The sequence below is a fragment of the Lolium perenne genome, chromosome 1 (genome assembly GCF_019359855.2).
Source record: "Lolium perenne isolate Kyuss_39 chromosome 1, Kyuss_2.0, whole genome shotgun sequence".
Taxonomy (NCBI): Eukaryota; Viridiplantae; Streptophyta; class Magnoliopsida; order Poales; family Poaceae; genus Lolium; species Lolium perenne.
In genome coordinates, this window is record NC_067244.2 from 4,135,520 (window position 1) to 4,162,770 (window position 27,251).

The 27,251-nt window shown below is 47.5% G+C and overlaps 3 protein-coding genes across 3 annotated transcripts; 2 read left to right on the forward strand and 1 right to left on the reverse strand.

Annotated features, from left to right (window-relative positions):
• Positions 1 to 12,062: 12,062 nt before the first annotated feature.
• LOC127341422 (ras-related protein RABA2a) lies at positions 12,063 to 16,028 on the forward strand. The gene is made up of 2 exons (XM_051367269.2): positions 12,063 to 12,421; positions 15,372 to 16,028. The coding sequence occupies exons 1-2, from the start codon at positions 12,239 to 12,241 to the stop codon at positions 15,852 to 15,854; spliced, it is 666 nt and encodes a 221-aa protein (XP_051223229.1). The 5' UTR covers positions 12,063 to 12,238; the 3' UTR covers positions 15,855 to 16,028.
• A 299-nt stretch (positions 16,029 to 16,327) lies between these two features.
• LOC127341434 (ras-related protein RABD2c) lies at positions 16,328 to 19,750 on the reverse strand. Its single transcript, XM_051367286.2, has 8 exons — positions 19,592 to 19,750; positions 19,400 to 19,472; positions 19,238 to 19,285; positions 19,029 to 19,076; positions 18,181 to 18,252; positions 17,754 to 17,909; positions 17,357 to 17,460; positions 16,328 to 16,685 (listed from the first exon to the last, which is right to left on the reverse strand). The coding sequence occupies exons 1-8, from the start codon at positions 19,606 to 19,608 to the stop codon at positions 16,592 to 16,594; spliced, it is 612 nt and encodes a 203-aa protein (XP_051223246.1). The 5' UTR covers positions 19,609 to 19,750; the 3' UTR covers positions 16,328 to 16,591.
• A 1,440-nt stretch (positions 19,751 to 21,190) lies between these two features.
• On the forward strand, positions 21,191 to 26,030 carry LOC127341427 (tubulin-folding cofactor E). Its single transcript, XM_051367280.2, has 15 exons — positions 21,191 to 21,559; positions 21,731 to 21,901; positions 22,277 to 22,323; positions 22,888 to 23,034; positions 23,124 to 23,198; positions 23,434 to 23,543; positions 23,621 to 23,748; positions 23,835 to 23,896; positions 23,999 to 24,106; positions 24,186 to 24,220; positions 24,464 to 24,532; positions 24,962 to 25,053; positions 25,165 to 25,241; positions 25,495 to 25,572; positions 25,793 to 26,030. The coding sequence occupies exons 1-15, from the start codon at positions 21,241 to 21,243 to the stop codon at positions 25,889 to 25,891; spliced, it is 1,617 nt and encodes a 538-aa protein (XP_051223240.1). The 5' UTR covers positions 21,191 to 21,240; the 3' UTR covers positions 25,892 to 26,030.
• The last annotated feature ends 1,221 nt before the right edge of the window (positions 26,031 to 27,251 follow it).

Sequence of the window (27,251 nt, forward strand, 5' to 3'; positions counted from 1 at the left end):
CTGTCAAGAACCGATGTTATTCGGCTCGTTTAACTGAGAAAGAAGCAGTCGATCTGGCAGTGTTGGGCCTCGCAGCGCCGATCAAGGATCTGGCTTTCCAAGTGGAGTACAATTCGGTGGCGCACATGGCTCAGAAATTAACATTGTATGAGCAGCGCCACCCAGAATTGTACCAAGACAAGTTCAAACGCCCGATAGGCCTGGTCGAGGCAGAAGAAGTTGGGGACTCTGCAGAAGACCAGGAAGTAGCCGTGGCTGAATGGGCTCGGGGGGCAGATCCCGTGTCCTGCAAATGGGTGAAACAACAAGGGCCAGCAAAAGGGTTCGACTTCGATGTAAGCAAAGCTGAGCAAATATTTGACTTATTGCTTAAGGAAAAACAGCTGAAGTTACCCGAAGGCCATAAAATCCCTACGGCGCAAGAGATGAACGGGAGACCGTACTGCAAGTGGCATCACTCGTTCACCCATATCACCAATGACTGCAAAGAGTTGCGTCGGCAGATCCAAACGGCGATAGAACAAGGCCGTTTGATCTTTGGTCAGTTTGCCATGAAGGTGGACACGCAACCGTTTCCTGGCGTCAACATGGTGGAGCACAATCACTCCACGAGGCGTCAGCTAGATTTCTCATTCGGTGTTAACATGGCAGGGCCTATATACCACCATAGCAGGGATAAAGAAGAAAGCGGTCACCCCCGTGGCAAGGAAAAGGAGGAGGCCGGCCCACGCGACCGGCCCCGATATGATGACAGACGGTACATCACCTTCCTGACCAGGTATAGGTCAGGTGGCACGCCCTCGCAACAGCCAGGACGTGTGCCAGAGTTTTGCGGGCCGTTGCCCGAGGGACCAGGGCCCACCAGCAGTTCTGGGAGCCTCCCGGCTCTTCGTGTTGCTCGTCGCTGCTCGCCGGTGGGTTTTTCGATCACCGAGGAACAAGTGAGAAACGTGCGGTATCAACGGCCGCTCTCCGAGCATCTCCTTAACAAATATGAGCGTCAGTACGATCGACGCCGGCGGTACGATACAGATGACGATAGATATCGTCGGTCTGATGTAGACAATGGAAAATATCGTCGGTATGATAGAGACGACGAAGGGTATGAGCGTCGCGCTAAGGGGAAGTCAAGAGAGCAGGAAGACATGGACAGACACTGGGATTGTCCTTTCTTTAAGCACTGCTGGGATTCAGGTATGAGCCGATTGCCTACAATCGACAACTGCCCGGAATGTAGACAGCAGAAGGAGGACACAGGTGAGGTTTCAGTGTTCAAACGTCTAGGGCCTCTCCCATCTCAGAACAGACGAGCTGAGTCATCTCGAGTGGAAGATTTCGAGGAGTCAGAAGATGAAGAAGAAGATAGATACCACCGGCCAAGGTGGTGCCCTGATGGACTCAGTCACTCCCAAAAGCGTAGGGTTCAGCGGCTACGTAGCTTGGAGGAAGCCGAGGCGCAATACCTGCGCACGTTGAGGAAAGCGCGGCCCGATCTGGCCGTGAAAATTCAGCAAACCTTGGACACGGAGATGCGTCCAAAGAAGAAAGAATGGCGCCCCAAACAAATAAAAACCGATGCGAAGGCATCGGCTGGCACAAATATGGTGTTCATTCTTCCGTCATAGTTTTGTGCTCCAAGAATCGAAGAAGCGCCGGTGGCACAGTTTGACTGCGGCCCACGGCCAGTTATCTTTGAAAAGCCACGAGAGAAGAGCTACAAACATTTGAAGGCCCTGTACCTAAGAGGTTATATCAACGGGCAGCCTGTCAGCAAGATGTTGGTTGACACGGGAGCGGCAGTCAATGTAATGCCATACTCCATGCTACGACGTTTGGGACGCTCTAACGCAGATCTGATCAAAACCAACGTCACACTAAGCGACTTCAATGGCCAAGCATCAGAAACGCAAGGCGTTCTGAACGTGGATCTAACCGTGGGCCGAAAAACCATCCCTACATCATTCTTCATCGTCGACAGCAAAAGCACATACGCTGTCCTGCTAGGGAGGGATTGGATTCACGCCAACTGCTGCATTCCATCCACAATGCACCAATGCCTGATACAGTGGGATGGAGATGAAGTGGAGGTCGTTCATGCAGATGACTCAGTCGAGATCTCAATAGCTGGCATGAATATTTGGGACGCAGACGACCAAGAGCCGATCTCTGGAGTCAGTTTGGACGGCTGTGAGCGCATCGAAGCTACAAAAAACGGGGTGAGGCTGGTCTTATCCACCGGCCTGACAGAGTAGCAAGAGCAAAGTCAATGGACGTACGTGGCAAGGCCGATCCCTGCGATCGGCCCCAAAACATAAAAAGCAATGATCTCACCTCAAGCATGTCACGTAGTTGTAGTAGGGAGACTCCCTCCCGTAGTAGAGCACAAATAAGTTGTAAACCTTCATTGAGCAGTACAATCAAAAGGGGGGCCGATTACATCAATCGGCCCAAATTATCCTCCCCATACGTTTTGCCTGTGTTCAGCATCGATCTAACAGGCGACGGAAAGCTAGGGTATGGATTTACATCGGCTGATGAGCTAGAAGAGATTGACATTGGTCCTGGGGATAAGCCGCGACCAACATTTATCAGCAAAAAGCTAGATCCACATCCGAGGGCCCGATGATAGCTCTGTTGAAAGAATACCCAGATTGCTTTGCCCGGGATTACGAGATGCCCGGGTTAGACAGGAGCATCATTGAGCATCGGCTCCCTCTTAAGAAAGGATTCCGGCCGTTCCAACAGCGAGCACGACAAATGAAGGCCGAAATTTTAGAAGAAGTCAAGAAAGAGATCAAGAAAATGTTGAACGCCGGGTTCATCAGGCCATGCAGGTACGCTGAGTGGATTTCTAGTATCGTGCCTGTACAAAAAAAGGACGGCCGATGGCGCGTCGCCATAGATTTTCGGGATCTCAATAGAGCCACTCCAAAGGATGAGTATCCAATGCCGGTAGCAGAGACATTGATCAATGCAGCTGCTGGTCATAAGGTTTTAAGTTTCATGGATGGCAATGCCGGTTACAACCAAATTTTTATGGCTCCAGAAGATATACACAAGACTGCATTCAGAGTACCAGGTTCAGTGGGCTTGTTTGAATATGTAGTCATGACATTTGGACTGAAAAATGCCGGCGCAACATACCAAAGAGCCATGAATTACATCTTTCATGATCTGATCGGCAAGTTGGTGGAGATTTACATTGATGACGTGGTAGTCAAGTCTGTTTCAGTAAAAGGACACTTGGAGGATCTGCGACACATCCTGGACCGAACTAGAAAATTCGGGCTAAGAATGAATCCAAAGAAGTGTGCTTTTGGTGTAACGGCCGGTCAATTCTTGGGTTTCTTGGTTCATGAACGCGGAATTGAGATCGGCCTGAAAAGTCAGGAGGCAGTGCGAACAATGAAACCACCTACCACGAAGAAGGAACTCCAGTGTCTCATCGGCAAAATCAACTTCGTCAGAAGGTTCATCTCCAATCTGTCAGGGCGAATCGAGCCGTTCATGGGACTGGTAATAATTAAATCTGATGAGGAGTTTCGCCGGGGGCGAGCAACAATGAGCGTTTGACGAGATTAAAGAGTATCTAGCGAAGCCACCTGTGTTGGTTCCGCCCCAGCAAGACAGACCATTCTATATTTACTTGTCAGTAGCTGACACTTCCATCGCCTCAGTGGCGGTGCAACTGTATGATGGTCTGGAGAGAGTTGCTTTCTACCTCAGCAGAAGGATGTTGGATGCAGAAACTAGGTACCCTGAGATCGAGAAGTTGTGCCTCTGCCTATTTTTACCTCGCACCAAGCTTCGTCACATCTTCTTGTCGGCGGAAATTGTCATCATATGCAAATCAGATGTCATCAAACATATGCTTGTCGGCTCCTGTGTTGAAAGGCCGACTCGGGCAGTGGCGGTTTGCATTATCGGAATTCGATCTCCGGTATCAGCCTGCGAAAGCAGTCAAGGGACAAGCGTTGGCCGATCTTATTGCTGAACGAATCAACACTGATATAGCAGCACTGTCTGTGCATGCATGGGCCATGTTTTTCGATGGATCGGCTTGTGATGATGGTTGCGGCATCGGCATTCTACTCGTGTCGCCCCGGGGGGCAACATATTCCTTCTCCATCAGGCTACCTACCCCTTGCACCAACAATGTCGCTGAGTATGAGGCAATACGCAAGGGAATGGAGTTGCTTTTGGAGGCCGGGGCAGAAGCAGTGGAACTTTTTGGAGACTCAAAATTGGTGATTTCCCAGCTCACGGAAGAATACAAATGCGAGAGCGAGTCGCTCTTCCCATTATGGATGCAATGCTGTGAGCTGATGGCACAATTTAGGTACATAAACTTCAGTTGGATCCCGAGGTCGCAAAATACCGAGGCCAACGATCTCGCACAGATGGCGTCAGGCTACAAGGACGTAGCAGGTGGAGCCGATGTTCAGGTACAGTTCCGGATGACTGGAGAGCCGATATCTTCAATTACTTGAAAGATCCGGCTCGGGGGGCACCTAAATGGATAAGGTACAAGGCCATGAAGTATGTCCTTGTAGGAGATGACATGTTCTACAGGACTTTGGAAGGGTTACTTCTCAAATGTCTGGGACCAGCCGAGTCAAATCGGCTCTTACACGAGGTACACGAAGGCGCCTGTGGAACTCACCAATCGGCTCACAAGATGAAATGGTTGATCAGGCGATCGGGGTTTTATTGGCCCACCATGCTTGAGGATTGCTTTAAGTACTATAAAGGGTGTCAAGCGTGTCAGATGTTTGGGAAAATTCAGACGGTACCCGCATCAGCAATGAACCCCATCATCAAGCCTTGGCCATTTCGAGGTTGGGGTATGGATATGATCGGCAAAATCAATCCTCCATCGAGCAAAGGCCATAATTGGATTTTGGCCATTACAGATTATTTCACTAAATGGGTGGAAGCCGTCCCTATGAAGTCAGTGGCATCACAAGATGTTATCAATTTCGTGAAGGAACATGTCATTCATAGATTCGGGATTCCCCAGACGATCACGACCGATGGAGGTTCGGTCTTCATTTCTCGCGAGTTTAGAAAGTTCTGCGAGGACATGGGAATTAAGTTGATCCGATCATCTCCATACTATGCTCAAGCAAATGGGCAAGCTGAAGCATCCAACCAGAGCCTTATCAAGCTGATTAAGAGGAAAGTCGACGAGCACCCTAGACGTTGGCACGAGGTATTGTCAGAGGCTTTGTGGGCTTATCGCATGTCATGTCATGGAGCGATAAAAACCTCGCCATACCATCTGGTCTATGGACAAGAAGCCGTATTGCCCTGGGAAATCACGGCTAGGTCGAGACGCGTTACGTTTCAGAATGATCTAACAACTGAAGAATATGCAACCCTGATGAGTGATGGTATTGAGGATCTAACGGAACTTAGACTTTGGTCGCTTGAGAAAATTAAAGAGAACAAAGCCAAGGTAGCTCGCGCATATAATAAGAAGGTGAGACCAAAGGAGTTCCACGTTGGTGATCTGGTATGGGAAGCTGTATTGCCATTGGGGACTAAGGATGCAGTGTATGGTAAATGGTCTCCAAATTGGCACGGGCCGTACAGGGTCGACCAAGTTTTAAAGGGTAACGCATACATGCTTGAGGAGCTGAGCGGTGTGAAGTTCCCAGTGGCTGTCAATGGTCAGCATCTCAAGAAATATTTCCCAAGTATGTGGGATGACGGACAGTGAAATATGGGGGCCGATGCATGAAATCGGCCGGTAAAAAATATATATACAAAGCATAGCCGATGCACAGACGTTGACTTTAGAAAAATATACAAAGCAACAGGACATAAAGTACAGCCGATGCACAGACATCGACTTTAGATTAAAAAAGCCAATGCGCAGCCATCGACTCTAGAGGTACAAGCTGTTACGAGCAGTTATCAGGTTACATGGATATGCTCTGTGGAAGGAATGCCTCGAAGGCACGGAGGGCGTCAGCACGGACACGATCCACCTCGGCGATCTCGGCCTCATCATCTTCGTCCTTGCCCGTCACTAGCTGCTTGTGCAGGTCACGTATTTCTGCCAGATCAGTTTTCAGTTGAGCTTTGAGGCCTTCTGCTTCTTCTTGGGAGCGGGCAATAAGAACTTCCTTATCAGAAATAAGCTGTTTGGTTGCCCGGACCCTCTCTTCAAGGTCCTCCAATTCCTTTCGCAAGGTCTCAAGTTCGGCGGTGCTGACAGAGGTGTCAGTTTTGGCATCCAAGGCCGCCTTTTTCTCGTTGAGCCGATGACATTTGTCTGCAATATCGGTTTTCAACGGAAGTTGGGCGTGGCGTAGATCGATTCTCTGACGAGCTAACTTCACCCTTGACCTGTAGTCAGACAGAGTCACAACTAGCCAGAGTTTCACCTGCAACGTTACCGGGAGGTGGTGCTGGATTTCTTCAAGAACACTCTTCACTTCCTCGGGGTCTTCGACCAACGTCTCGATCGAGGAGGAAAGCAGGGCTTTGAGACGCTGGAATTGACGTTGGACGGCGTTGGGTCGTGGTTCATCGCATGCCGTAGAAGGAGCTGGTTCGATGGATTCAGGGTCGAACGTTAGCAAGCCCGAGAGGTCACAACCCTGACAAACATAAACAGCGTGAGTATGCAGCAAAAGGGAAGGGTAAGCTAAACGAAAGGAGTATACCTCTCCTGAGACCAGGGGGACAGCCGATGATGAGGTAATCGGCTCTTGTGTTTCTGCTGGGGGCTTGGCCAAATTGGCGACTTTGTCAACAGCACCTATAGGGATTGCTAGATCCGGGTTTGTGAAGGACATCAATACTTCCTCGACTCCCCCACTATAAGTGTCATCAGTCTGCAAAGGAGGTGGTTAGCCGATGCGAGCAGCAATGGATTAGCATGAAAGATGAGCTGGGGAGAGTATGGAGGGTAATTACATTTGAGGCCTTTTGGTTTGATGAAGGGGCTTGCGGTTCCTTTCGAGCCCTCTTGATGCATCGGCTCTTTGTGCGTTGACCGCCTTGCCCCGCTCTGATTGGAGCTTGGGGGGCAACAGGTGCAGGAGCTGGTCTTTTCTTGGAAGCCGATGGTGGAAAATCTGGCTGGCTCTGCGTGGTGATTTTCCCAGAGTTGCCAGAGCTTGAATCCCCTCGACTGGATTGTGTTTCCTCGCTGGAGTTGTCTTCGGTGGAGGCCTATAAAAGAAGAGTTAGTAAGCACAAGTATGCTTGCAGAAGCCCATAAGGATAGATGAAACCAGTCAGTGCATGGATCAATGTACGTGCAAGCTCTCTTGATCTGGAGAAGGGTTCCGGCGCTTCAAAGTTTTCCTGGCGGCTACTTTCCTCACTGCCGTTCTCGCCTCGATTCGGGCTCGGGGGGCAGCTGGCCCGGAAGAGACTTTGCTCTTGGAAGCCGATTCTGGTGAAATCGGCTGGCTCTGCATCACGACCTTTTGCAAGGGTGGCGAGCTTTTGCAGAAGAGGACCACCGGAGCCGGTGGGAGGAATTCAAAGGGGGAGCCATCATCATGTGTAGGTTCTGGACCATCTTGTTGCTGCAAGGAGACAGAGCAAGGTTATAAAAATCATTGTAAGCCACTTCAAGAAAATTTGCGAGTGGTAGTACCTGTTCTGTGGGGATATCATATTCGGCATCGAGTTGTCTCAGCAACGGTCCCAGAGCTCTCCTGAAGGCATGAGTTTTCCACATGGACCACCAGGTCTCAAAACCATCGGTTGATGAGGTGAAAGAGAGGTTATTGGGGATTGGGATGGCTAGAGCATCAAAGAAAGAGTAACACCTCTGACCGGTGAGGATATCGGGCAAATCAGCTCTGCTCTCTGTTAAGTGATGGAGGAAGAAGTGAGGAGACACCTGCCCAAGACCAAACTGCCGGGCTGTTACGACCGGCTGATAGGACTCATAACCAGGTTTGATTATTCTGTTTGATGTGCTCATGCCCACTGGAAGGAAGCAGGGACGGATCATGGTGGAATACAATTGCCGGGTGCTGGTATCATCGGCAAAGCTGTCTAGCCTGAAGGAGACTGGATTTTCAAAATTTTCAGATTCCGTGTAAGGGAAGAAGAGAGGATTGTCCAGGCCTTGGAAGAAAATCCTGAACCACTTTGATGCTTCCTTGGCGATCAGTTTACTACCTGGAAGGCTATACAAGGCTTGGACGTAGCTAGTGCATCGGATCTGCTTCCCGTTAGCATCTGGAAAGGTGCAAGTGGCCAAAAGTGGGAAGTTTGGGATATGGTCCAGGAAATACAGCTGAGCCCATAGCTGAATAAACCACCAGGGACCTCCTGTTTTGACTGTCTGTTGGGAAGATAATTTGACAGACATTAGTTGGAGATATCGATAGACCTCTCCAAGGAACAGTTTGCCGATGCCAAGCTGGGTGCCTCTGGCAAGTTCATAGGCCAAGGGGAGATAATTCTTGGTCGGAGCAAGTGAAGGGCCACAGAATATAAAGTGTTCCAACCAGAAATTCAGGAAAGCCGTGTGTTCTTTCTCTGTTACAGGTCCTTTATTTTTCATGTGGCGTCGAAGGTAAGCACCCCAGTTTGTGCACTCTGTTTTGGAAGAGAGTTTGAAAGGAACCCTTGGCAGCATAAAAGCAGAGGGGCTGGGGGATGTGACGTCTAGGCCAGTGATCATTACCACATCTAGCAGAGTTGGTGTCATGGGGCCGTGGCCAAACATGAAGCAGTTTAGGGCATCAGACCAGAAGTAGCCGATGGTTTTTAGAAGATTTTCATGCTTCTCAAGGGGAGACAGTGATAAGGATAGAGCATCGGCTATTCCTGTGGTTTCCCATTTGGATTGGTGAGTTTTGGATACTCTACTGTACCAGGAAACCCAATCTTCAGGAGGGTTAGGCCAGGCTCGTAAGCAGTCGGCCCAAGAAGTTAGATCTAAGTTCTGGTTCACGAAGGGAATCCTATTGGCCTCGCAAGAAATTAGATGGGCAGGACTCTCGACAGTCCGGGGGCCAAGACAAAGAGAGTTTGGAAGGGAAGGATGCGGCAACAGAATGTCTGATACCTAAAATTGATGGTGAAATAAGGCATTAATTCAGATGTTTGCGATTAATTCTAACACTATGCTCGGATGGCGAGGGGCAGTTAAAGATTACCTTCAGGCCAGAGACTGTTGCGTTGGCATTGGACGATTCCGCCATCTGATTTGCTGGTGGATATGAATCTGCGCGGTTGGAGATCTAGGATTCGCGTTGCCGCGAGTTGAATCTGTTCGATGAGCAATTGGGGATCTGAGTTTGGTCCTTTAGACGAGGGTCGCAGGTTACCGTTTGAAGTCTGGCCTTACTGGCGTATTATGGTAAAAGACTGATGCGTTGCTATCGGCTCTTTGTGCGTTGACCTACTTTGACAATCGAAAAAATTAGACATAGAAGCATTCTTCATTGATGAAGAGGGTTTTTTACAAGAAGAGCCGATTGCTCACAAAAGGAAGATCTGCTACCTAATGTACTACTACTAGCCCTATTCTAGTAGTCCCTAGTCTAGGGGCCGACGCCGTCGCTGCCGTCGCTGCCCTCGTCGTCGCCGTCCTTGCTGCCATCGGCGCTGCTGCCGGCGATGTCCTCATCGCTGCTGTTGAAGCCGCCGGCAGGGGCTTCTTCTTCTTCTTCTTCGTCGTCGTCCGACCCGGCGCGGAAGCGCTTCGCCGGCGGGTACTCTTCGGAGGAGGTGTCGTCCTCCGCTTCGTCCTCTTCGTCGGAGGAGATGTCCTCGCCCCAGGAGAAGGCGTCATCGTCGCTCTCTTCCTCCAACTCCCCGTCGATGAGGAACTGGAGGTCATCTTCCCCGTCGGTCAGGGATTCGTCATCCTCTGGCCAGACGGAGAAATCCCAATCCGCCTCGTCCCAATGCGGTGGGGCGAGGGCCTCGTACGCCGCTATCGGGTCGTACTCCGGCGTCGGCTCACGGGAGGAGGAAGATTGGAAGGAGAGACTCGAAGAGGCAGAGGAGGAGTCCATGGTTGCAGAGGAGGGGAGTTTCGATTGCTAATGTGGAGCAAGAGGATGAGGAGGCGAACTGCTCGGATGTTGTTAAATAAAGGGGATATAGTGGGAGATGATTCAATGCTGTGGCGGTTTTCGAGGGTGCGGTGCAAAAAACTGTCAAATCGTGCAGTACAGAGAAGTTGAGAAGGCAAGGCATCATGATGGAAGGGCACTGTAGCGGTTCTGCTCTGCAACGCGTAACCCGATGAAGAAAAACAGAGTGGTTTTGGAATTATTATTGCCAAAACCAGGGGGCATGTGTTATAGCCGGATTTTAGACACATTGGGAGTTGGGCCGTGATTGTGATGGGCTTAGAGGATATGCACATAAAGTATTTCGGAATCGGCCTCCTGCGAGAGTTTGGGCTAGATTGCCCGTGTATCTGTACATTATGGTAGATTACGTTTCAGTTAGAATTAAGAGATAGAGTTTGGTTCGTACACAGTTAGGTTTATTCCAAAGATAGAAAGTCCACGGACTATAAATATGTACCTAAGGTTATTGAGAAAAGAAGACGATCATGTTCACAACAAACACAATCTAGGCGCATCGCCACCCCTTGTTTCGAGGGTTTCTTCCGGGTAAGCGTCATGCTGCCCAGATCGCATCTTGCGATCTGGGCAGTATCAGTTTATTCGTTGTTTTGTGTTGCTCGTACTGAAGCCTTGTTGATGGCGAGTAACACCGTTATCATGGATGTGTTGGGGCTAACATCGATACTTTTTTGATATGTTTGCTTAGTTAGGCTACCCCTACATATCTAGCTGCCTTTGCACCTATCTTAGGTGTAAAGGTAGCAACCTGCTTGGTCTTTATCTAGTAGATCTGATCTGTTATAGTTGTTCCTTGTTCTCCAAGGATTAGTTTGATATCCGCATGGTTAGGCCTTGCAAACGGGTTGAATGATCCAGTAGTGCGTAAGGTATGGTTTGCCGATCCTAGAGGAGTTGTTCCGGGAATCGACTCTATGTTGGTTTTTAGGCCTTTTCTAGGACTAGTTTTCTGTTATCTTTCGTATCTGCCAGGCTCAACTACGTGTAGGACGTTCCAATTATGCGGTGAAAACCCTAGACTGTCGTAGGTCGATTTAACTTGGTTTTGATAAAGCAGGACCCCCATGTTATCGTAGATCCAATACGAACCATGGGTCGATCGGCTCCTTGAGCCGATTCACAGGGCAACCTGAGAGCCGGTCGAGGCTCGGATTTAATGTTTACGTGTCTGCCATGCAGGAAATAATTGAAGCAATCCATCACCTTCCTGACCAGGTATAGGTCAGGTGGCACGCCCTCGCAACATCCAGGACGTGTGCCGGAGTTTTGCGGGCCGTTGCCCGAGGGACCAGGGCCCACCAACAGTTCTGGGAGCCTCCCGGCTCTTCGTGTTGCTCGTCGCTGCTCGCCGGTGGGTTTTGGCAGGCAACAGGTCATCATTCTTCCTCCTGTTGGAGGCGTTGTCGTGGAGCCTCGACACCCTTGGCCCACCATTCCAAGGTGAAAACCGAAATCCCGCTTGTCGGATTCGATGATGGCAACGTCTTTGGCCGTCGCGACCTCCCTATAGGCGTTTTTTTTCGGAGTGTTGGGAGACTTTCGGCGATGCTTGGGCTACTGGTTGGGCCGACGTCCTCGGGTTCCGTCGGCGCGCGAGTGCCGCTGGCTTGCTTCCTGCGACCAGCCTCTCCCCACGAAGCTTGAAAGGCCTAGCCGTTTCCTTCGGCTCTGACTTCCTTTCCAGGGACGTGGACCGGGCAGTCGCGGCGCTCGCCGTTGCCGTCGTGCTGGTGTCTTCCGGCGGCTCTCCATACCTAGTTCAGCTAGATTGCGTGGCCATGTGTGGTTTTTGTCACTCTGGGCCGGGGTCAGGCCTAGATGTCCTAAAATAAAATAAAAATCAGAGCCAGCTAGGCTCGGGCCTGATTTTGCACGTTGGGCTTTTCAGGCCCGGCCCGAGTCTCAGCCCGGAGTATGGCCAGCGCTAGAGCGGAGCAGAGCGAGGGTACAGACTACAGAGCACGGCCAGCTGAGCAGAGAGATCTACTCCTACTTGACTGAGCCAGTACAGTACACTACAGTACAGTCAGTAGAGTAAAGCGTACGCACGCGTGGGAACGCACGGGGAGACAGACACAACACCCAGCAACCGGAGCAGGCGACTGATTAGCAAGGAAGGAGGAGAAGCTCGGGAGGAAGAGCAAGAAAGAGGAGCAATGGCGGGCGGCGGGCGCGGCGGCGGGCGCGGGGAGGAGGAGTACGACTACCTGTTCAAGGTGGTGCTGATCGGGGACTCGGGCGTCGGCAAGTCCAACCTCCTCTCCCGCTTCACCCGCAACGAGTTCTGCCTCGAGTCCAAGTCCACCATCGGCGTCGAGTTCGCTACGCGGACACTCCATGTACGTGCAACGCTGCTTACCCCCAATCCATTCCCCTCCGATCCTTCCTCGTCCCTTCCGTCCTCTCGACCAGTCGCTTGCTAGATCCGCTCTTCGGATCCGCGGATTCCTCCATCGCTCTTCAGATCCAATTTTCTGCTGGCTAGCAAGCAGGTACTAGATCAATGGCGTGCGGACGCAGATCAGATTCGCAGATGCTGCCTATCCACTTAGTCACAGTATTACCAACTTAGTTACAGTACCACACAGACGATCAGCTGCTTAATTTCTTTTCCACTATGCCCAGCCATCCGTCCTGCTAGCTAGATCTACCACACCTTGTTCGATTCCGCTTATCAGGCTATCTACTGCTTGCTTGCTTGCTAGATAGACAGTGACAGTGACAGTTTCATCATCAGGCTACAAGCAAACCAAACACTTTTTCCAATTGGACACCCAGATCACCGCTAGCTACTTACCAATCAACAGTACCAGCTGTTCAGATTGCTGTTTCTACTGTTGCTTTCTAATCTTAAATGAGCCTAGCAAGACAAAAGGCTACGTTACAGTGGCGCAAAGCAAGTAGTGGGTAAAGAAAATTTGCTGACTTTCTTGCTGATACCCCAATAATCCGGCCACTCGGGTGCCCTTCACACAAAGAAAAGTCAGCCGTGTGGCATGTATGACCGGTCACTCGCGCCGTTCTGCGTGCTTATTGGATTGGATTTGGGGGGACTAGGTGCCAGCTGCGTGCAGCTTGCTCGGCCGATTCAAATGCCCTTGCTTCTGAATTCTGATAGGCCACATCCTCCAACCACTAAAGCCACTAACTAGTGTTAGTTTAGGCTTAAATTGCTTCAGGGAGTGTCACAGTCGATACCATAGCAAGTGGCTCTATCAAATTGTGTCTAATATGTCCATAGGCAGATTTTCACACCCATCAATGTGTAATCTAGAGGTGCAGCGCGATCGTAGCCTGACTTTGTCTCTTGCATGTTTTTGCCTTGTACCGTAGGGTTAGTGGCAGTCCTCGCTTTTATTAATAAAGGCTGTATGCATCAATTGATGCCGATGCTGGAGGGGTATCCTCCTTTTTGGAAAAAAAAACAGTTTCAACCTGCAACAGTTTAAGTTTCAACCTGGTCTGCTATTTTTACAGTTTCGGGCTGCATCACTAGATTTTGTTTGGAATAACACAAGCAGGCCAAATTGACCCATATTATCTGGAATAGCATATTCTTTTTGGAGCAAACGCCAGGAGCTCGGGCTACTCTGGAATAGCATATGCTGCATCACTAGATTTTGTTTGGTTTGAACATTCCTAGAGCCAAACATCGACAGGATGTTTTTTTTCTTCTATTGTATAGTTGTAATCATGGACAAGCGGTACTTTCACAATAGGTGATTCGACATATATGGTGATAGCAATATTTGTATCCGCAATAAGCCAATAGATAACTTACACGACCCCTTTGCCCTGCTAAACTACAATGTTTCTATCACACTCCAAAGTCCAAACCCACAGAAATGGGTAGAGGAGAAGTACAAGAACTGAAAGAGCAACTATCCTCCCCACAGAAATGAGTCCATCTCCGTTGCCATCCAAGATCCCTGCAATTTGTTATAGAAGAAAATTCATTGTTGTACAGCAAAATTTAGAAGTTAATCCGGTCTTTCGGAAATGAGAGAAGAGTGCTAGGAATCTTAAAACAGTGATATAAGACTCATAAATATAGGCAGAGTAGCATCTTGTGTTGTATAAAAATGTTTGTCTAAAAAGACTGTATGTTTTGAAATAAATGATTATGCCATGTTTCTTTTGCACATTGTTACTACTAGTCTAGTATCAAAAAATCTATCACATGATTTAACTCTAATTCCAAAATCATGCACTACAACACAAACTTATTTTCATCTTTGAGCTATGATCAGGCTCTTTGTAATCTGGCCAGGTGCTTTTCGGCCAGAAAATCAACCATGGGACATGTATGATCAGTCGTGCCATAAGCCCATCTACTGGACATTTTTTTCTTCCAATTAAGCACCCACCTCCACACTAGCTACTTACAAATTATTGTGCTAGCTATTTAAATTGCTGCGACTGCTACTGTTGTTGAACCCAGGAATTGGAAGAAGTTTAAGCGCCAGGCTGTTCCTCATGTCGGTCATATTGATGCGACAGGGCGAGTAGTTTGCTAGGGTATAAAAGACACTACTATATCAGTTTCCCTCCAACATCTCACTATATTTTAATTTGTTCCAATCAATCTCCTCTCAAGCTATATAACCTAGCTTTGTGCTGCTACTAGCTATGCTAAAATGGACTTGCCATAGCTCTTTATATGCTGATTTATTCACTTCCTACATGTCAAGACGCACGAGCAACCAACAAATTTTCTAGTCATGCATGTAGTACCTATGCACACGACACAAACAGGGAGAACACCATATTTGCATAGATTCACACTATCTCAGGATTCTCGCTTTGAGTGGTTTTCCTTTCTTTTTGCTCAAGTAGCACATTGTGAGCGTGCTTCCGTGGTCACAAAATCAGTCACAAAATCTGAATAATTCAGGTGATTTCCGGATGGAAATAAACCGTGCCACATGCATGGTTTTCAAGGCATCCCTAAGGCGTCAAGGCGCCTCCCCTCCGCCTAGGCGTCTAAAGCGCCCGCCTAGGTGCCGCTTAGGCGCCAGAACGCCCCCAAACCGCTCTAAGACGCCTTTAAAACCATGGCCACATGTATGATCAGTCATACCGATCCACATGCTTGCTGGATTGGATTTAGATGACTAGATGCCTGCTCATCAGACTGCTAGGGACTTTGCTTGTGATGGTTAAATGGGAAGTTTGCCATGGCACTGTTAACATATCCTTGGGTAGCTATCTTTCCCAGATGCATAATTTCTCATGAGGCATATTATAGTGAAACCGAACCTGATCTGCTCTTACTTTGACCTGTTGTAGGTGGAGGGCAAGATAATCAAGGCGCAGATCTGGGATACGGCGGGGCAGGAGCGATACAGGGCGATCACGAGTGCCTACTACCGTGGAGCCCTCGGGGCGGTCTTGGTCTATGACGTGACCAAACCCACGACCTTTGAGAACATCAGCCGGTGGCTCAAGGAGCTGCGCGACCACGCTGATGCGAACATCAGAATCATGCTTGTCGGCAACAAGACCGACCTGAAGCACCTCCGGGCCGTCACCACGGATGATGCCCAGAGCTACGCGGAGGCTGAGGGCCTGTCCTACATCGAGACATCCGCGCTCGAGGCCATGAACGTGGAGGAGGCGTTCCAGCTGATCCTCGGCGACATATACCACACCATCAGCAAGAAGGCGGTGGCCTCGGCGGAGGACGACAGGGCAGGAGTCAAGGAGGGTAAGACCATCGATGTCGCCGCCACTGACACCGGTGCTGAGAAGAAGCAATGCTGCTCAGCTTAGTATGGATGATGTACTTTTTTCGATGCCATTTGTGCATGTTGTGTGAAGATTGTTTTTTTGAGTTTAAAGCTTTTGTTGATTCATTTTGTCAGATATATCCTACCTTTGTTAGAACCTGAAACTCACATATTCAGTTACAATATATGATATCAAGTTCATTGGTTTATATGTGTACAGATATATGTTTCTCGCCTCTTTTTCATTTGAGAGTACCATCAGTCAAGCTCTCAAGCTTCCAAATCTCATGTTATTTGAAATCAACCGTCCCCTTGGGGCAGCTGATTATCAACAATATGATTTTTTTTTGAAAGATGACATGTTATTTGACAAGCTTGAATCAACCAGTTCTCATGCAATTTCTGTTACTTAAAAGATTCATCTCCTTTTTTTTGAGAAAAAAAAGATTCATCATTTTGAGAGTTACAAGTCAGCTATCAAACTTCAATAAGTGCAAGAAAAGAAACTCCAGATAATTAACAAAATGACAAGCTTGAATCAACCAGACTTCCTGCAACTTTTGTTACTTAAAGATCCATCGAATGCACCTAATACATTCATGAACTAATGACCAATGAGATTTGCATAACAAACTCAAACTGTGCCATTAGTTAACATTAAGTAGTAACCCAAACTATGTATACAATCTTTGTAATTCAGTATATCCAGTTCACTAGACTTTGATGATGAATCTTCCAGCCTTGAGATACTATGAGATGTAGGAACGGATCTTGGTGAGGTTATGAGGAGCAGCAGCTGCTCTGCTGCTGCTGTATTGGCTGCCCCAAGGGGACAGTTGATTTCCTCTCCGCCGCAGCAGGTTGGCTCGCCGTCCTGCAGGCAAGTAGATTCGCTAGTCAGTTAGATCATTCACTCAAACAGAAGGCAATACCACACCACATAGGAAGCATGCACACATGGTGAGATTTAAGAGGCGGCGAAAGTAAACCATGATGCAGGCAACTGTATGATTTAGCCCTCAGAATTACTATTAACCTAGAAAAGCGAAATCGCTCTCAAAGAACTGAAGGTTGTCGAACCTCCATAGGAAATATTTGAGAGATTGTTCATCATTGCTCTTGCTTGCGTAAAAGACTATAAAAAAACATGAGCATTTTTCTTCTTCTGGAAAAACTAGATTTTACTGCTCTCTCCTGGCTCTCTGATAGTTTATAAGACAGTAGCTACGCCTTATTTCCATGCCACCTTTCCTTTGGTCAAAACATGACCAGATGTAATATGTAAATGATGTAAATCTTTACCCCAAGAGGGTTATTACTTTAAAAAGCAGTAGGAGCCTTTCCTACTGTTAAAGCTTCAAAAAAAAAAAAGAGCGCTGCATTGTCATATTTTTTTAAGAACAGTAAAAACAAATCTATTGACAGAATTCCCAGATATTCTTTTTCCACAAGCATACAGCAAATTTGTTGATCTTTCAGCACCAAATACAGAAGAGAATCTGGGAATTTTAAATCCCCCCTTAAAATGCACATTTCTTGGTTTACCTTTTCTTGATTTCTGATGACATTGTTAGGAAAGCTGTCTCCACATTGATGGATTCCTTTGCACTTGTCTCAAGGAAAGTCATTCCCAACGATTCTGCGAAAGCCTGCAATTGATCATATATAGTTTAGTCACTTGATTACCATATTTGGCAAAATTGTCCTAAATAGCAAAGCCGTGTTAGGAAGATGAGTACCAAGAACAAAGAAGCATGTAGATTTATCATAGAATGGAACAGGTCAATAGTGGTTTCTTTTGTGTCGGCTAGTTATCTATTGTTCCTTCAATAGATATGTGTGTTCCTTCAATTTGTTCCCAGCTAGGTATCTATTGTTCTCTGCACTATGGCCAAAAATAGGCTACAAAAATAGAAGTATAAGAGAGAAGGTATTCGTTTACCTTGGCCTCCTCTGTGTCAACGACTTTACTATCAACCAAGTCACATTTGTTCCCAACTAGAAGCTTGCAAACACTGTCACTGGCATACCTATCAATCTCACTCAACCACTGCTTGACATTGTTGAAGCTTTCCCTATCTGTCACGTCATATACGATCTGAAAATGTCCGGACAAATATTAACCCCGTGAAAATTTTATGGGATTCTAGATCCTGATTCCTGAATGTATAGCGTAGTACATAATATGAAACAGGGAATGAAAAAGTTCAGTTCAATAGCAACAATAGTGTAAAGGTACACAATAAACCGATCCTGAAGTAATGTATCACATTGGCGGAGTAAAACAGTACTAACAGAGTAACAGAAATGGCCGCAAGTGTGACCAGACTGGCACATAAACAGTATTATGGGTGTTCATGCGGGCTTACAATAATTCCATGGGCTCCTCGATAGTAGCTGCTTGTTATTGTCCTGAACCTCTCCTGGCCTGCTGTGTCCCACTGAACAAGGAAGGAAGACAACATCATTACAGCAACCAGAGGATTGAATGGACACAGATAGATTTGGCTAAGTATGCTGACCTAGCACATCAATTCTCAACTAACAAATTAAAAAATTATCAGAAACACGACTCCCACTGTGCACAATTATGGTTTCTTGGCAAGCATGTGCAGCCTAAGTGATACATTAATTATCTACTTTTCCTCGACATAGGTAATTTGCCACTTGGGGGGTACACTGGCCAAATCTAAGATTAGGTGATGTAGATTACTGCGCACAGGTCGATTATGAAGGCTGCATTTACAATAAAGTAAAGTGATTCCTGTACGAAAAGCTAAAGCAGCTGGACAGCTAGTTCCTAAAATTAGGTTAAGGGCTTTTAGAACTTTGGCTGGTGTATATTTTGGGGCGAGCAGGCACTGCATTTGTACAGAAATACAACACCGCGATGATCCCCACTTCCCTGGATCGACCTTTGGAAATTTTAACACAGGGAGTGGGCCTAGGATGGCCTAATAAAAGAAAACACCAAGCAGTGCCTGAGTTTTGTCGGCACAATGTATCAAGTACACAAACCAGGAACCCCTAATTAGCAGACCCGCTACCTACTGATATCAGGATCAAACAACCCATTGTAGCCTAACTCCAAGATCTAGGATAGTCCCACCAATCCCCACCCACCATTATCATTTATCCAATAATCATGAATTCAAGCATTAAATCCCAAACATCGGTGTGCATTAGAAACAACTGAATTCGAATTGGCAGGACTCACAATCTGCAGCTTCACCGACTTGCCATCGAGCTCGACGGTCCGGATTTTCTGCAACACATTCGTGAAACAACACACAGCATTCAGTCAGAAGCCTGTACTTTGCAGCAGCAGCAGCAGCTACTTAATGGAGGTGTACTGGCTCCAAGAATAGAAACAAAAGGGGGTCAGGTCAGGTCAGGCCATCTGTAAAACAACCCTGTAGTACTTACGAAATCAACGCCGATGGTACTGATGTACGTGTCCACGTACGCGTCGTCCTGAAAAAAGGCCAATCAATCAATCGCGCTGAGATTCTCTCACAGAGAAAGCAGGATACGAGGTTTTGCCGACGGAGAAGGAAGAGAAATCTGGAGAAGGGAGGGTTCTCTCACGGCGAATCGGAGGAGGAGGCAGGACTTGCCGACGGAGGAGTCCCCGATGAGGAGCAGCTTGAAGAGGTAGTCGCTGCAAAGAACACGACCCCGAAATCTCGCCATCAGGCACCATAGGAAACATCGAAAAGGTCAAGGCAAGAAAGAAAGAAAGATCGGTGGCCGGCGGCCGGCAGCGGCGGCGGGACTTACTACTCGGCGCTGCTCATGGCTGCTTGTCGATCGATTCGGAGAAGAAGAAGAAGCGCACGGGATTATCAAGGTGGCGTCTTTGGAAGCAAGAGGGGAAATCAATCAATCGGTGGAAGTCTCCTCGGTTTCTTGTGGCGTTTATATGAAGCCATGACCGATGACGCGTGACAGAGAGGGCTGGGATGGCTTAGCGACGAATCAACAGCAGGTTCGCTGCCTGATGCTGCAAAGTCTTTTCTTTTTTGTTTTTGCTAATAAATCTTTTACTCCTACAAGGCTTTAATCAACTTTTTAAAAGTCTAGTGAGTTCAACTTTATTGTTTCTAAGGGTATCTTCAGGGAGCCGACATAAAAGGACGCTTCACATGGTTTATTATTTCTAAGGGCATTTTCAGCAACTCGACGTAAAATAACCGGTTTGTCTGCGGGAACACATTTGCTGGCTAAATTTACGCTGTGAATGTGTCTTCACAACCGCTATGTGGACAACCCACGCATCCGCCTGACTGGTATCCGGGGACGATGGTTAAGGAAATTATATTTCATTAATATTTGTGGCCATGATGGTTCGGCAAGTTAACCTAATCTACGATGACCGTGCCTACTCACCATCGCCCGGCCTACTATGGCCGGGATTACTTGCAATCGCATGGCCTAATGGCCGCCGACGTACCCTGATGGCCCGTCCCCGTTGGAGCTCCTCCGACGGTGGGCCGCCATGTGGGCGGTGAAGACCTCCCGTCGGCGTCGTGTCTGCCCCTGGGCCAGAGGCCGCTGTGGCCGCCGCTAAATCCACTGATGGGCTCTTGTTCATCCTGATAGCGAGCCATGTCTCTCATCACCATGCCCTCCACCGCAAACACGATCGTGGTAGACTCCTCCAACTCCCGGTTCTCCCAGTCCACTCGCGGCTGCCCCCACCGCCTCGCCACCACCACCTCCTCGCGCGCTGCGTAGTGGAACGTTGTTGGGCCCGCCTCGTGGAGAGCGCTTGGGAACGCGCCTGCTCCTTCGCCGCCAAGGACTAGCGACAATCGGCGTCCTACAAGACAATCTCGAATGATGTGAGCAGTGCCCGTTGCTCATCCGTCACCCCGAAGGCCTCCTCATCGTTGAGGTAGAAGACACCCTCAGGCTAGAGGGGGGCAGGGCATGGAGGGCTCCCCGTGACTCCCGAGCAGCCCCCTCGCCTTGGCGGGCTCAACATTGGCTGCCTAGATTTTGGCGGTAGTTGACGACGGAGGTTGCCTATGGAGCGACTCGAGGACGCCCGATCGCCGGCCATGGCGACAGCCATGTGCGTTGTTGCCTCCGCCGCCTCTCCAATGCCCTCTCGGTAGGGGTCGTAGAGCGAGTCCTCGCGAAGGTAGGTGGCCGTCTGCTCCACACTTACCCTTCGTTGCGGCGACTCTAGGATGGACGACAAAAACCATTTAGCTCTTAATATCGATAAAATCATTTCATACCATTTACAAGGTTAAGTTTATAAATTTTGAATTCGTAGGACGTCTTCATCAGTTTACAGAATAGAGCTAGAATCAATAATTTGTTGGCAATGAAACGATTTCATTAGCCGTGAAAAATACTCAAACCAGTCGTGGGTGGGTCCACTCCATTTCTCCCTCGCTTCCGATTCAGTTCCACATCGCATGGCCGCCGCCGCCGCCGCCGCCGGAGCCGGCTTCCGGCTGGGCCAGCGCGTGCACGCGGCCGGCGACCCGCGCCGCGCGGGCACCGTGCGCTACCTGGGCCCCGTCGACGGCCACGCCGGCGACTGGGTTGGCGTGGACTGGGACGGCGGCGCCGGTGGCCGCCACGACGGCTCGCTCGCCGGCCGCCGCTACTTCACCGCCACGGGCGACCGCTCCGCCTCCTTCGCGCGCCCCGCCGCGCTCAGCCCCGGGATCGCGCTCCCCGACGCCATCCGCCTCCGGTACCGCGTCGACGACTTCACCAAGGAGGAGCAAGGTGCGTACGTCTCCCGATTCAGCTTCCAAAAACAGAACTTTTGGCCTGGCAGCGTAGAAATAAGCCTGGCACTTGGATTTCCTTGTGCCCGCGCGCGCATTCTTAGTAAAGGTCTGGAAATATACCATGATAATGACACTCCATATTATACACAACTTTGTTGCGTTCTAGATGAAATGTATGTGTTCTCGACGAGCCAGAAGCGCGTGTCGGTGGAGCTGGTCGGGACGAACAAGGTCCGGGAGAAGCTGAAAAACTTTGATGAGTTGCTGTGTGCGTCTGTTTCCTTCATGGGAGTGAGCTCCACCGGATCACCAGAGGAACTGCAGGGTTTGGTTCCAAGTATGTCCTGATTTTGTAGTCCTTATCTCTTTGACTTGCTCACTTTCTTTAATTTTGATGCTCATGTCATCTTTTGAGGTAGGATACTGTATCTAGTAGTGTCCATGAAGATAATGGAATAGACTTATTCTGTTCACAGAACGTAAAACTATGTGGGTCACCCACGATTGTCCTCAGTTTCAACGAAGACCCTTATTTTGGTTCTCAGCACCTTCCTTAACTGAAATTACTAACACATGATCTGTTTGAAAGCGGTCTGCATTTTTATGATTTAGTAATAGTTCATTTGATTTTTGTAACTAGTCAAGCATCCGCAGAAAGTCTATAGTAATCCCATGTCTTCACGAGTGTTTCTAATTGTTTTGTTTGTTTCAGATCTCAGACAGCTTGATTTAACTGGAAATCTGTTTTCTAAGTGGAAAGTACGTACCCTTTCTTTTGCGACTACACTGTCACAAATTTCAAATTCGCAAATTCATGCAATTTTTACTTAGTATGGACATAAGACTTGCAACTTAATAAGTTTTTTTTAGGCCACTTAATAAGTTGAAACAGGCACAGAAATGCCATACCTGTTTGTTTTCTCATTCAATTTGATTCTCTAAATTAGAGCACGCTATACCATGAGCAAGGAATGCAAGAATTTGATGGTGTCATGTGGTGCTGCCAAATTTCACCGCTCATATGCTTGGAGATTTTATTAATTCATATATAACAAACGTGTTAATGCTCTAATTTAGAGAATGAAATGTGAGTAAGTCCTTGTGTTAATGCTGTCCATTTTCATTGTTAACCCATGCCATCATCACCCAATATGTTGTTACATCAGTTCAAAGCACCTTTAGAACCTTCACCGAGTTTGCAATACATGTTTAATAACTTGTTTGATGCATAACCAATCATTTTCTTTTACCTATGGTTTCTTGGGGCCAATGTTAATGCCATGTTACTCTGGTATGTGCCTAAGCAGTTTAGCTTTTTCTCAGGATGTCTTCTCTCTTTGTCAAGCTCTGCCATCTCTGGAAGTTCTCGATTTGACAAACAATAGGATGGAGAATGATATTGCAGAAAGTCCAGTGCTGAAGAATATTCGTGTTCTGGTTCTAAACAACTGCGGTGTAACGTGGGAACTGGTATGTGTTTATGCTGCATGCTAATCACTTGAAGTATTATCAGTTGGTATCAATCATACGAGAAGTTCATGTCGACTTATGTGCAACAGGTTGGAAAGCTTAACGTCCCATTTGCATGTCTCAAAGAACTCCATCTAATATGGAACAACATGAACATAATCACGGTTAGAACTTATTTTTGTATTTCAGTTGTGATGTGTGTGACTATATTTCTATCTTCTTCTTCATCTTATCTGTATCCAAAGAAAGAGACAAACACCTCATATACCTCATACTGAAGTACTCTGTTTACTGGATTGCCATTCCTTCTGTTTGCAGTTCATAGTTTTATTGCTTCTGAAAAGTATGCATTAGCAAACATCATTTTAAGAACCAAATCTATTTTATTATCCTCTTCAGACTCCAGTTGGTAAATTTGTTCAAGGTTTCAATACAGTGCGACTCTTAAATTTGGAGGACAATCACATTGTTTCATGGGATGAAATGGTTAAGCTTTCTTATTTAAGAAGGTATAAATAAAAAACTGAAGCTTTTGTCCTTAATTTAGTGCTACTTCTGCATTTCATTTGGATCCTGTGAACTACAGCTTGGAACAGCTCCATTTGAACAAGAACAAGATAAAGCATGTGCGATACCCATCTAATCCTCCATCATCAGGGACTCCTGGTGATGTATCTGTCCTTCCTTTCGAGAAATTGCAAGTCCTTTTGTTAGGTATTTTCTTGGCTTGCTTTTTGCTGTCTTCCCCTATCAAGTAGGCACAAAAATATCGTGCTAACGGCGACATTCAAATGCCTCAGGATCGAATGAAATAGAAGACTTTCTTTCTGTTGATTCACTTAACCTCTTTCCGAGTTTAATGGTGAGCTGGTTTCCAGATATATCCTTACTATTTTCTGAATTTGGTATGTGGTGCACAATTATAGGTCGATATGACTATACTGAAATCTGTTTTTTTTGGAAGGATGTCAGGATCTCTGATAATCCTATAGCTGACCCTGCCAAGGGTGGTGCTCCTCGATTTGTGCTTGTTGCTCGACTAGGAAATGTTAAAATATTAAATGGCAGTGAGGTAATTGATGTTTCTCTTGGTGTGTCTTCAGCATACAAGTAGCAATAATCGCACGCTTAATATTTTACAAAAAATTTAGGTAAGTGTGCGTGAACGGAGGGAAGCAGAAATACGGTCAGTGAATCCAGTCTGCTCTTCTGCGAAAAACCTTTGGTCCTGTAAATTATCACCTGTTTTATGCCATATAGACTGTGTATCGCTGCCTAGTCATTTCAAGTTAGTTGAGCCATATTTTTGTTTTCCTCTGTCTATCCATAAACTTTCTGCTGGTGTTCTGAGAAGCCCCATTAATTTCATGTATAAAAAAGAATTGTTTGCCTAGCATCAAAATTCTGATACGCGTGATGTATGTTGTAGATACATTCGTCTTGTTATGGGAAAAGCAGAATCAGACGACCCAGAAGTGATCAAACAGCTACACCCTAGGTAAGTTTGTACAAAAGTTACTCCTTTTCTGAGCACCAAAGGATCCATCGAGGAGATAATCCATTGATCTGAGCATTCTTTTGGCTCAAATAGCAATTCCATTTGTTAAAATGATGTTCTTCTCAAAAGGATGCTGCGAGATCACTCTATGGCAGTGACCTCTCTAACTAGAAGAGTACTTTTATCCTCTATAAGAATACTTCTGTAAGATTTCGTGACTGAAGAAAATTATGTTTAACTTATTAGTGAATTAGGACTATATGGTTAGCTTGTCACTGACATTTACTTATGTTTCCTGGCTTTGTTTGTCAATTTGATTACTTCTGATAGATCCCGATTGGTGGATCACCAGTAATTAATTGATTATTATTTTTTAAGGGGATCAATTGATTATACTTATGCTTATGCAGTACATAATTGTTAATGTAGGTTTGCTGAACTGAAGGCTTTACATGGCATTGAAGATGAGAAGCCAACTTCAAGGACTTTAGGCCCGCAAAAGATGTCTTCTGGGCTTATAAGTAACGATCTTGAACTATAACATAACTCATGAATTGGATAAGGATATGGCTTATAAGTGAAGATGACTTCTGGGCTAATAAGTAATCGAAGATGTTGTACCCTGCATACAGGTATCACCTTCAAATGTGTAGGGCCATCTATGGGTGAGAAGCAACCATTGACAAAGAAACTGCCTTCTACAACAACTGTAAGTACTTGTTACCACTCCTATCCATATCTCTTGGGTCCCTTTGGTACTTCGCGGTGTTACTTGCAGCGATTATAGATCGTTCTTCTGATGTTCCTTTTGGTATGATTATTACGTAGATTAGGCCTTCTGATAAGCAAAATGCACTTAGTGCCAAACGACGTTTGCTGCTATTGTTTTCTTAAGCTGGTTACTAGATGCTGCAGCAGCACTGTGACTTATCCTCCTAACCGCTGAAGTTTGTGCGTTACAGGTTGGAAAGCTGAAATCTTTGTGCGAGAGCTTCTTTAAACTGAAGGAAATCAAACTGAGACTTTTTCTCGAGGAAGAGGTATGCAATATATCTTGTATCGTCATTGCTTCCTTCACAATCAAACTTCTGGAGTTCTTTTGCTCATGCATAAGCGTCGGAAAAGAACACTGCTTAGCTGTCTCCAGAGAATTGGCTTATGAATATGCCAGTATTTTATTTCGCAATAAATAAATAAATATATGCCAGTATTTTGAAGTAGGTTGTTGTTGTTGTTGAAGCATTGCTTGTATTTTTGCAGGGATGCCCGCTACCCCAACTGCTCGATGAAGAGACGGCTTCGCTCGTGGAACTTGGGATAGGCGCAGGAGCAACCATTATCGTCGATGAAGAGAACTAGTGGTCCGCAGGGAACAGAATAAATAAATTACTATGTATCCGTGTGCATGTACATGAATCGGGTTAGCTTTGAGAAGGATCAGACATGTTCCTCCGTTGTTCAGATTTACCACAGATAATGTGAACTTCATTGCATTGTGTGTGTATGGAGTGGAAAATGGGGGTCAAGCTCGCGTTCGGTTCGTTTTGTACCTTTCCACGCAACACCATGTATTAACTCCCATGAACTTGGTTTGAAATTGTGAATGATTTTTACAATGTCTGGCATGGATTTCTCAGTACGAAGCTTCTTGCCCAGAGGTGGAGCCATGGACATGGAGTATGGCAAGAAATCAGCATGGTGCTTACTGCTTAGGCATGACCTAGGGTAAGGCAGCCTAGTTAAAGACTTATAGTTGTGTGTGTTGAGCTCAATCTTACGAAATTCAGTCTGACAGGACTTTGTAATTCTTGATTGATGGACTTTGCAACTCACGATAAAAATTTGACCCCTATAGTGCCTTTTGGTCTGAAAAAATACAAGGCAGAAGAGGCGTTGGAAACTTAATACAAAAGCTGTACAAACTTACTTAGTGCTAAATCTCTGATTAGCGAAATTTAACTATTTAAGATTACTCGTACATACTTGACGTCTTGACCTAGATTACTCATTTACTCGTGCATACTAGACCAGGTGACGTCCACCCTCACCTTGCCGTGGTTTCCGGCGATCACCGCCGAGTCGTTTCCGTCCAGTCTCGTTGCGAAGACCACGGAGCCCTCCGCGATCTCGTGGTCGCCGAAGTAGTACGCGTTGTTGACGCCGCGCAAGCTCGCCGAGACCGTAAGCTCCGCCCGCAGCGGCCCGGAGACGACGACGTGCTCGGTCAGCAGCAGCGGCATGGCTGCTCCTTCTTCCGGCACGCGGACCTGGTCGCCTTTCGCCTTGTGGAACAACCTGTGGCTCAGCGTCAGCGGCGGCTCGCCGCCGGAAGGCACAGTGGTGGTTGCCGCGGTGACGGAGCCGTAGACGTCGTGAGGCGGCGGCTCGCCGTCGCAGCTCAGCACCACGACCCCCACGACGGCCCTCGCGAGCGTCTGGTGACCTCCTCCGGCGTCGTCGTCGGTGGCGCGAGGCGGGTGCGCAGTGCAAGCCGTGGGCGGCGTCGAGCTGAGAGGTGCCATCCCGAGCAGTCTGTGCCCCGCCGCGGTGGTCCATGAGGCCGGCACCGGACATGGCCCGAGATGGGTGGGCAAGGCCAGCCTTGCCGCCGGCCCCGGGGCGCCCCGGCTGATTATGGTCGTACAGACGCGAAGCGCCCAAGCCATCGGGGCAAGTACTCCGGCCTATCTACACAGTGCATGTGAGTAGAGTTGAACCC